Consider the following 11,442-nt stretch of genomic DNA (forward strand, 5'->3'; position numbering starts at 1 on the left):
AGAGATAACCTTAAACTTTTAGAGTAGTTATAAGAATGGTACAAAAATGCCAATATGTCTATCAAACCAAATTCATTAGTTTTTAACAGACACATTTATTCTTTCTCCCCTCATCTGTGGAACTCTGAACTGTCTGAGAGTGAGTTATGGAAATTATCACAGTTTGCCCCGTAAGTACTCACTGTATATTTCCTAAGATCATCCCTCGCAGACCCACATCATTACATCACAGGCAGAATATTTAACATTGAGCCCATACTGTCGCCTATTACATGAGTCAGCTGCTGCTCGACTCGGGGGATAACACACTGCATTCAGCTGTGATGACCCCATAGCTCTTTACTGTGGCCTTCGTCACATCGGCATTTTTAAAAAGTGTGGGCCAGATGTTTGGTAGCGTATCTCGCAGTCTGGCTTTGTACCATGGTTCCTTCTAATGAGATAGAGTGACAGTTTGGTTTGGCTTTTGGCTTTTTGAGACATTTTTCTTTGTAGTTCAGCCCAGCCTTGAACCCACTTTGTAGCCCAGGCTCGCTTCAAACTCATGGCAGGCCTCCTGCCTCAGCCTCCTGAATTCTAGAATTACAGGCATATGCCACCACACCTGGCTAGTGATTTGTTTTTGACAGAACTATGACATGGTGTTGTGCTGGGGACAGCTTGTGCCAGCTCTGTGAGAGCTGTCACTTCTCCTTCCAGCGCCCTGCTCTGTGAAGTTACATTGGTGGCTTGGAATCAGCCATGGTGGGAGTATTTTATACCATGGAAACCAAAAAGTGCTGTCAATCAGAGCCCGCTCCACCCAGCTGTCCAGCTGTGGAGCGTTTGCGTTTAGCAGCACAGCGCTTTGTAGGGGTGAGTGTGTGTCGCTGTCAGTGCACCCCATCTGAACACACACGGTGCTGCTGTATCTTTAGAGTCCCCCCTCAGTACCTGGTCAAGGTGCTGTCTAACAGATTCTCCAGAGAGAGCTTCCATTTTCCCCTTTGTAATTAATAAGTGACATATGGAGAGATACATTGCGATTATGGAAATATTGTCAGATTTCTAATCAAAATTTAATTAAAGTTTTTATTTATTGAAGATTATAGTGTAGAGTTGATGCCATGGATTTGATCACCAAAGAACACTCCACCTTTGTTGTTGTTATTGCTGCTGTTGTTTAGGTGTTTTGTTTGTTTTGAGACAAGGTCTTGCTGTGTAGTTTTGACTGGCCTTGAATTCACTGTGCAGCCCAGGCTGGCCTCAAACTCATGGCAATCCTCCTGCTACAGCCTCCCGAGTGCTGGGATCTCAGGCATGTGCCACCACGCCCGATGGCACTGCACTCTTGCCGGCACTGCGTATCATGTGTAAACCATTTGGGGTCATTTTTCCACAGTCTTCCTGGCTGTTGTTTTTTACCAAAAGCACATTTTGGAAAATTCTTGGTAAAAGATTGCCCTGGAGTCATAGGAGGTTAACTAGGGCATAGTAGAATATACATATACCAGCTCCCCATAATGAATGCAATCATTGTGTATGGCAAACATGTAATGAAAAATTTAAAAATTTTAAAACTAGAACATAGTAGAATGGAAAGCACCCTGAACCGGAAGTCTGGTGTCCCGCACACTAGGGGAGAAGACGGTATACTTACTGCCCTTGGTGCTCAGTGCTGTCACCTGTAACGTCATCAGATCATATTTTCACTAGGTTTCCTTTCAGGTCTAGAACTTTATTTTTGTTCAGTTCTCTTCCTTGGGAACCAGCACTTACAGTTCACTTCATCAGCATGGTGTCTTGGTCAACTAAGCTGACAAAACAAGGACAAACGCGAGATGTCCAGCACGGAGCCTGCGCCCAGTGACCTGGTGATTGAGTTCGTAACGCAGCTCAATTAGCTGTGCAGGTGCAGCCCTGGGACCTATGCTGCTGCGTCTGACCTCCGTGCCTCCACCCACCTCATCTCTCTCGCTTTTCTCCTCCTCTTTCTTCATCCTGATAGTCCTGTAAGCCCACTATAGGATCTCGTTACATCGCTCTTGGAGGAGATCCTCTCTCAGGTATCAGCTTGCCTGGCATCTATAAGGTTACCTCCGTTGCCATGGTTGGAAGTAAAAGAAATCTACCCTGGGCAGTCTGCAGTTCCTGAGGAACATTTACCCTTCAGGCATGAACTTCTAGAGCTCTTTATACATCTTCATTAAATTTCACCAAATGTAATTGCTGAGAATCAGGGAAATGCATTGATGCATTATTTTGTGAACAAGTCCAGTAATACTGGCAGTTAGTATTAGGATTCAGAATTTGCTCTCTTAGATTTCTAGAACAATGCTCACTACTTGGAAGGTTAGGTAAAAATGTGAGGGCCGGGCCGGGTGGCACATACCTGTAATCCCATTAGTCTGGAAGGCTGAAGCGAGAGGATTGCATGTTTGAGCCCAGCTTGAGCAATTTAGCAATTTAGCAATTTAGCAAAGGCCTGTGTCAAAATAAAAAAATACAAAAGGGATGGCAATGTAGCACACTACAAAGGCCCTGGATTTGATCCCCAGAACCAGGGAGGAAAAAAAAAATGTGGGACATTGCTGTACTATCCATTCTCTTTTCTCCCTGGCGTGAGATTCTGAGACCCCTCTCCTTCACCCCACCTCCACCCTCCCCTGCCAGGCTGCGTTTGGGCCGAGGGTGAGTTGGGGATTTGCACCCACACTTTTGGAGCCTCTGAGCCTGATACTCTTCATGGGTCACGCGTTCATGTCAGCCTTTTTAATATTTAAAGCACTTCCCAAGGTGGAGAATTGGTTGGCAGCTTCTTGAAGATAATCTGCTTTCAGTCTTTTTATCTGTCTGCTAAACTTCCATTTACTAAACTGAAAAGTTGGCATCTAGAATATTCTTCAACTGACTCATCTAGGGCTCTGAGGAGGGAAGGGGGTCACTGGGTGTCAAAGAAGTTGGGAGTAGTTTTCCAGTTAGCTTCTTCGTCTTTAGTTTTCACTTTTAAATACCCCCCAAATAATGCCCTTTTTCTCTTCTTTAACTTGTAAAGACAAGTTTGAGTTTAAGTTTTGAATTCTGATCTGAAACTCAGAGATGCTTTTGAGTTCCGCTCCCCGCCCTCTCCTACACCATGAGTGTCTTTTTCTTTGAATTTCAGGGATTTAACCTCTCTAAAATTTCACCTGATCGACACCCACCTCACCTGTTGGATGAAGCGCTTCGTCATCTTTCACCAGATTAGAAACCCTCTGTCTCTTGCTGGACAGATAGGAAGCCCTTGAAGCCCACCGTCAGCCCGGCTCCTCCGTGATTGGATAATCTGTTCCCAGAGATGATAGGCGAGCTTTGAATTCCAAGGCTGGGGTCTGACCACTTTGGAAAGAAAAAACTGTGAAGCAGTTCCTCACCTCAGGTTTCAGAAGGGAGGCCTGTGTGCTGCGGGATGAAATTAATTTGTTTTCATTTTGTAAGATCAGGGAAACATGCGTAATTATCCCTGCTAGCACTGTAGTGCCCTGGGCTTCTCTGTTTATTTTATTTTATGGTTTGTATAAAAATGATGATGATTAGTGAGTTTTTTTGAGAACCCTAATCAAATCACTTAGAACTCCAGAAATAAGCTTAATCCTTACAGAAGCCCTTGCTGACGATAGCTACCTCTGTGAACCTCCCTACTGCACCTGTATTTAAACCGCTTATTTACCTGCCTTGATGCACTTGGAATAACCCGGAAATGTTCCCGCTCAGATTCAACAGGTTCAAGGGAGAAAGAGAGAGAACAGGGCAGTTTCCAGGCCCAGGAATTTCATGTGCTTAAGGTCTCTGTGTTTTCAAGAACAGATTATACTGGATTTACGCAAGGAGAGGAGCTTAGTGGAATTGTTTTTGTATGTGTAAGTCTTAGAAGCTCACATACCACCAAAAAACAATTATTTTAAAAATAAGAATCCCAAGCCAGATGTGGTGGCACAAGCCAATAACCTTAGCACTCTGAGAGGCTGAGGCAGGAGGCTCACAAGTTTGAGCCCGATCTGGTCAATTTATAAACTTAGGAGGCCCTGTCTCAAAAATTCAAAATAAAAGTAAAGGTTTGGAGATGTAGCTCAGCGTTAGGGCTCTGGGTTTGATACTGCCCCCACATCCCTATATAATGAAGTATAGTTGTAACGGTACATAATGTGGTAATTACACACCTACATTACTGCGTTTAGAGCTACAGGTAAAGTTGCATGTATCACTGACAGAGGTGACACTCATCTCAGTCAGCTATGCCTCCCCGCCAGGCTATCGAAACCACATTCTTATTAACCAAGGACCAGGATTGCGATTTTTTTCTTGGGGATTCTGCAAATTGAAAAAACAAAATGATGAGAAAATGATAAATTAGAGTTCATCAGAATTTAGTAGAAAGCATCAGAATTATAATTTTCTAAGCATTTGCTGTGACTGATTTTTTTTTTCTTTTTTGGTACCAGGAATCAAACTCAGGACCTTACATTTGCCAGGCAGGCACTGTGCCCCTGGGCTGTATCCCCAGCCCTGTGACTAATCTTTAAGTCTTCCTATTTTATCTATAATGAACAAATATTAACTCAATAACACGTCATGGACACAGAAGTGAATTTATGCTTTAATAATACTCGTTGTGTCTGTGTACGGAAGTCACCGTGCTGAGACATGGGAAAAACATTATCTCAGGAAGACCTGTAATGAATGAATCTAGGACAATCTGGCGCTGGAGAATGAATGTGCAGAGGTAAAGAAGTGTTCATTTAGCAGTTGTCTGAATTTTCAGCCTGAGTCCTTTGTGTTTCTTTCTAAATACTGCTCTCTAAACAGACTTCCCCACAGTTTAAACGCGCGCGCACGCGCGCACACACACACACACACACACACACACACACACACTTCCCCTGCAATGGTATGAGCTGCATTTGATCGTAAACTGAAGGTGCCAAGCTGTGACAGCTTCGCGCACTCCACAGCCGTTTGCTCCCGCCCAAGACAGCCCTGTGTTCAGTGACGTTTTCCTTCTCCCCCAACAGGGTCAAATCGAAGTGGACAGCGAGACCATCTTCAAGTTAGCAGCCCTTGTCCTGCAGGTAAGAATTCACCAAGTGCCTCTGGCCAGCTCCCTCTTGTTTGGTGTTTTTGTGAACTGCCTGCAACTCTGAAACTTTTGCCCCGGCCAGCGTGTGATGGATTTTTAAATGGTTTGCTAGTGAAAAATGTGAGCCACTGTCTTCTGCTTTAATAGAGCTTTATGTGCATGTGCTGTATATTGTGATATTGTGGTATCGCCAAGCAAGATGAAATGTAGACCGCTGGCCGGGGTGGGGGAGGAGAGTTAAGATCATATTCCTGGAAAAGAGCTCTGAGTTACTTGAATTTGGGAAGCAGCAGTTGTTAGAACAGCTGTAATTTTCATTTAAATTTAGTAATTTTTGTATATATCTCTTTGCGCTTGTGTAAGACCTCCTTAATTCGTAAAGGAACTAGCAGCAAAAAAAACGGTCTGTTTCTGCACTAGTTTGAAAAGTAAAATGAAAACAAATCGTGTCTGTTGATGGAAGGTCAGCAGCCACTGTACCAAATGTGCCACTTGAGTGGAAAAGCACTGATCACGTGATCTGAGAAATGTAAAGGGAAAATAATGATCTGTATTTTTCATGTATGTATACATTTGTCTCTTTTGTTAAAAATAAGAACTATTTTATGGACACTAGTATTTTCTTACCAATGCCGCATTCTGGTCCTTGGCCACAGGGAAAGTGTTCCCTACATTCACTCTTTAACACTAAACTTGGGGACTAGGGGCTGGGGATTTAGCTCAGCGGCAAAAGCGCCTGCCTGGCATGCGCAAGGTCGTGAGTTCGGTTCCCGGTACCGGAAAAAAACCAAACAAAAAAGTAAATAAATAAATAAATAAACTTGGGGATTTGATGGGAAAATAACCCAGAGCGAATAATTCATTTAGCTTAGCATAAATACATACTGATCATCTGTCTTTGTTTTTTTTTTCTTTCAGGAAGCCAAGGGAGATTACACCAGGTAATGATTTCTTTTCTGAGATTACTATGCAAAATAACTCTAGCCGCATCATTGTTTGTGTTACTTTAAATAACAATGGTTGCAAAATCAAAAGAAAGTAGATCCCAGCCTGACTAAGATCTCTTCCCTCTTCCAGTAGAGACCCGTTCTTTCTGGGAATGAATCTAAGAACAACCTTTCTTACAGTTTTTCTAGCCATATCGACAGTGAATTGTAACCAGAAGCTTTCCAAAGTTCTGTTTGCTATCAGCTGTTAGCAAGATGAAGAGATCTATAAAAAGTTTCAGTAGCTTATGTTGATTTTTTTAAACAAAACTTGGAATGGTCGTGCATCTAGAGTTGTAAGTATCGCAAAAAGATTAACTCCATCAGCTGCTTAGTTAAGGGATTAATAGGGGCTTTCTTTTGCAGCTGCCTGGAAGGGGCCTCACCCTTCCTACACTTGACCTAACAGTTGTATTGTTGCTGAGACACTTTCGGGTTTTAACTGCCTAAGGGCCACATCGGCTTCCTTGTGTTTGAGTTCACCCTCTACCTGCTCCATTCTGTGCCTTAAATGTACTAGATGGGGGTGGAGTAGTTGAAGTCCTTTAAGGTGGACCGGAGGCCTCTGATTAGAAACAGCTCCCAGGCCAGTGACCCATGGAAAGCCTGGCTTCTATTGTGTTAATGTTCCACTCCTGGTAAACTTTACCCGTAGATTATTTACAGATCACCTAGTACTCATTCCCAGCCAGGTCTCTGAACAATGTGCTCCTTAACGGACTGATAAAATAATGCCTTGCTAGCTTGACAACTTCCGGCCACTGAATAACCCTTTAGAAACCCCTAAGGCTGTCCTCCTCTCCCATTCAGTTTGGTAAAGCGGTCAAGGTTGCCCCTTAGCACCCCGTGGCCCACTCGCCACCCCTTCTCCTTATATATCTGTGTCTATATCTGTATCTGTGTCTACATCTGTATATCCATTTCTCTATCTACGTTCCCCTGAGGTTATGAAATGCTTTGAAAGATTCATAAAAATCAACAGATACCAATATTTTTTAAATTGAAAGAAAATAAGAGTACTTACTTTATGGAATGATGTGTTACCTGATTCTAGAATTGAAAATAAAGCCAGTTAAGGTCTTTAAAAGAAAAAAAAAAAAAAAAAAGCTGTTTGTGCTGGCACACCCCTGTAATCCCAGCACTCTGGGAGGCTGAGGCAAAAGGATTGCAAGTTCAAACTAAGCTGGGCAACTTTGCAACTTAGGGAGACCCTATCTCAAAATAAAAAATAACAAGCTGGGGTTAGCTCACTGTGAAGGGCCTGGGTTAAGACCTTAGTACTGAAAAACAGTGGAAAGAAAGCAACAGGCGGTGGAAGGATAAACCATGTCTATATATTTAGAAACATCAGGAGCTGCTGTATCCTGGTGTCACCTTTGCCGGAGGAGTCATGTTCCTGGGAATCTGGGGAGTGTGAGGAGAATGCGGTGATTTGGAGGTCAGCTTTGGGCCCCAAAGCTCAAACTCTGCATTTGTGGATTGCTAACTGTTCCTCCCCTGATTCCTCAGAGTCAAGCAGAGGCCTCACACCCTAAGCCTCAGTTTCTTCATCAGTAAAATGGGACCAACCCCATAGGACTATCCTAGGAATTAGATGTATGCACATTGCCCAGAGCAGTATGTGTAGTTCAGTAAATTCCTATTACACTTTGGCTATTATTATTATAATTAATTTAGCATCATTACCTACCATGCCTCTCATCCTAATCAGAATTCAGTCTGGGCTCCTGACCACTTCTCAAAGAGTTTTGAGACTGGGGTGGGTCTGAAAAAGCTTAAGAAGATGTTGAGGGAAAAGAGAGAAAGAGAAAGGTTAATTTAGAGCAGCTGTAGGGAAGAACCCTTGCCTGTGGCAGGGAAAAGCTTCCAGGGCTCCTTTTTGGAGTAATCTGGACATTTTAGTCCTAGAACTTCAAGTTTAGTGAAGTAATTCCAGCCAAGCCCAATCCAGTCCCCTTCTTTAACTTCAGCTCTCTAGAGGTTTGCTGAGGGGCCACTAGGCCAAAGAAGTGTCACACACCGTGTTGAAATTGTCCAGCTGCACTAAGGGCTATGCTCCATAGAAGGAGCATCGAACAGGGTCTCACACAAACCAGCAACATCACTTTGCAGGAGCCATTCATCCTTTACGAATCTGTTTCCTCATCTGTAAATTGGGATTAATCAAAATGGTGGCTTTGGCTGGGTGCAGTAGCACGGGTCTGTCATGCTAGTTGCTCCGGAGGCTGAAGCAGAAGGACTACAAGTTCAAAGCCAGCCCGGGCAACTTAGCTACTTAGCAAGATCCTGTCTCAAAATAGAAAAATAAAAAGGGCTGAGGATGTTGCTAAGCACAAAGGCCCTGGGTTCAGTCCTTAATACCAAAACATAAACAAAAAGAAAGAAACTAAGAAAGAAAGAGAGAGAGAGAGAGATCGAGAGCAAAACCCCGGCCCCCCCCAAAAAAAACAAAAAACCAGAAATGGAATTTGTGCTCTGTTGATGCTACTAAGGTAACTCGTACCTTCATCCAATATGCATCTACCCAGACCTAAAATGTGCGAGCACCTGTCTAGGTCGTGAGGATGTAAAGAGCTATAGACATCTGCTGGCTTCTGCTTGGGACCCGGACTTCTGTCTTGGGCCACTTGGTGGCAATTCCCAGTCAAACTTTTCCATTGGTTGCTGCAGCTCCTGACCTGAGAACATCTCGAAGTTTTCTCACGGGCTGGAAGCATCGGTGAAATCCGTCCCCAGACACCTTCGTAGACCAGGGCAGTGTGACTTCCAGTGAAAACAGTGACTGTACACCTAGGCCTGGGGACGGCTCTGGAGCACTCTCGGGCCTGTCCCAGTGTCCGATTCTCCCGAGCCGGCCTTGCTGGTGTCACAGCTTCCAGACCATCCTCTGGCTATCTCCCCTCGAAGGCCATCACCATCGCCCGTGGCCCCTCTCTAGGGCCCCTCCGCTCCCCAGCCTTCTTCCCCCGTCCTGCAGCCCCTCTTCCTCAGCCCTTCCTCCCCTCAGCCTGACCCGGGAAGCGCATGTGCGCACATCGTCAGCACTGACACCCGAGTGCTCACGGTGACATTATTTAAAATGTCCACACCCGGTTTCAGCCAATCCCACCGCGATAATTATCATTCTCATTTAACACAGTCGTGGTTGTACAGCTCAGACCTATAGAAGCAAAAGAAGCCAGGACGCAAAGCAAATCAGCAAGATACTCCCCCCCCCTCTCTCTCTCTTTCTCTCTCTGCCCAGGCTGAGCTCCAACTTCTGATCCTCCTGGTTCAGCCTCTCGCGGTGCAGAGATTACAGGTGTGCACCACCATGCCCAGCCTGGCTAGTTTTTAAAAGCATCCTAGTTCTATTCTGATTCCACTGCATGCTCCAACCTGTGCAAAACCCCTGCTGCCACCCTAAGACGTAGATTTGACCACGGCTGTTTACTTCTGAAGTCTCTTGGTTTCTCACTGCATCCGGACGCCTGCCCTTCAACACCCCATCTTGGCATTCGTGGGCGCTTGGTCCACACCCTGCTGCTCCTGCTCTTTTACATCTGTCTGTGCCTCTCTCCTCTTTCTCTTCTGCATACCCTGTGCTGTTTTGCCTTTGTCATTTTGTTCAAACTCTTCTTCCCAGGATGGCTTTATGGTGGTTTTGTGTTTGCAGTGCTGAGGGTTGAACCCAGGGTCTTGTGTGTACTAGTCAGGTACTCGGTCACTACGCCGAGGATGCTTTTAAAAAGTAGCCAAGCTGAACATGGTGGTGCACACCTGTAATCTCAGCAGTGTGGGAGGCTGAGGCAGGAGGACCACAGTTGTAGCTGAGAGAGACAGACAGACAGACAGACTCCTTTATTTATTCTGCCTCCTAGCGTGTTTCCTTCAGAGTATTTAAAGTCAGCATTATCATAACCAGTAGGAAACCCTGCTCTCTGAAAGTTAATTAAAATAGCGGCGTGGGGATCCCTTTTTCTTCAGCTGACAGTCTGAATTTCCAAGTCAGCCCTTAGCCTGCAAAGATAAGGAGCTCCTGGGGTAACATGCCACAGGCACAGACGGAGAATTCCTGAACGCTGACCCGGGGTGCAGGCGAGACTTTATCACGGAGCCGCCTGGCCAGCCGCAAGTGACTCTGTGAAAGCAGAGGCTTTTGTTTTAAGATCCTAGAAGTTTCCAGGTAACTGTAGTTAGGGTGCTTCTGTTTCTGAGAAAAGTGAGTTACTACAGTTTCCAGTGCACTGCTGGGGGAGAATGAGAGTGCATCGCCCCCACCTTCAAATGGGAAGGAAATATTCCCAATTTACAGCTGTGCTGTCGAAATGCTGCTCTTTCCCATGAGAAAGGAACTTCTCTGGACGCCCTGAGGGTAGCTGAATGAAGGGAGAAAACAAAGTCAAAGACTTGTAAGAAATTTGTCCCTCTTTCTTATACCCCTGGAACACTTACGGCTGTAAAATTTTTCATTTCCAGGGCCTTCAGAGTGAGTTACGATAGGAAAAACACCAGCTCAGCTGGGCATGGTGGCACGTGCCTGCCATCCCAGCGCGCTGGAAAGCTGAGGCAGGGGGATGACACAATTAAGCCTAGCCCTGTCACCTTAATGATTTTGTGAGATATATCTCAAAATAAAAAATGGGCTAGGGTTGTAGCTCACTGTGAAGACCCTAGGTTCCATTCACAGTCCAGCAAAAGAAGGAAGGAAAGTTGGCAGAAGGGAGGGAGGGAGGGAGGGAGGAAGGGAAGGAAGAAGGGAGGCCCTAGGAACCAGGTGCTGAATACTTGCATCAGCTGAGAGGTAAGAGTAAGGTGGAGCTTTAGAATTTGACTCCGTTGGTTCGCATTCAGGCCCAGCCACTGGATGGATAACTGTGGGTAACTTTCCTGCCCTCTGTGGGCCTCAGTTCATCTTAATTAACATTCCATCAATAACAGTGACATTATCATCATCATTGTCATTGTTGTTCATACCTTTAATTCTCACAGCAACCCTATGATCACAGACATTATGGTTGTCCCCATTTTCCAGGCAGGAAAACTGAGCTTTGGAGCCCTTAAGTAACCTATCTGGGGTGCACAGCTGGAGAGTGGCCTTGAGGGGCTCCACACTTTGTGTGCTTTACCACTGCTGGGAGTTGTCTTGTATCTCAGAGGAAACACAAACTTGTAAGCGTCCTTGCTTACTAGCTAAAGAAAACTCTAACTTGACACAACTTGAATGTCTGTCTGATTTTAGGCAGGGACTTTAATGAATTAAAAAAAAAAAAATCCCTTCTGTGAACAACAAAAACAAAACAAAAAACAGTTGGGTAAGGACTTCTCTCTGGGATACTTGGTTAAAGTTAAACAAAGCCAGCCAGGCTTGGTAGCACACTC

At 44.9% G+C, this 11,442-nt stretch overlaps 1 protein-coding gene across 4 annotated transcripts in view; it reads left to right on the top strand.

Annotated features, from left to right (window-relative positions):
* Positions 1 to 11,442, top strand: part of Frmd4b (FERM domain containing 4B) — a 246,277-nt gene that overhangs the window by 173,327 nt on the left and 61,508 nt on the right. For all 4 annotated transcript variants that reach the window (XM_005383804.2, XM_005383801.2, XM_005383803.2 and 1 more), the window contains 2 exons: positions 5,031 to 5,087; positions 6,014 to 6,036. In XM_005383804.2, coding sequence (XP_005383861.1) covers positions 5,031 to 5,087; positions 6,014 to 6,036 — 80 coding nt within the window. The remainder of the gene's footprint in view (positions 1 to 5,030; positions 5,088 to 6,013; positions 6,037 to 11,442) is intronic.

This window comes from Chinchilla lanigera, unplaced genomic scaffold (genome assembly GCF_000276665.1).
Source record: "Chinchilla lanigera isolate Chin_1 unplaced genomic scaffold, ChiLan1.0 scaffold00020, whole genome shotgun sequence".
Taxonomy (NCBI): Eukaryota; Metazoa; Chordata; class Mammalia; order Rodentia; family Chinchillidae; genus Chinchilla; species Chinchilla lanigera.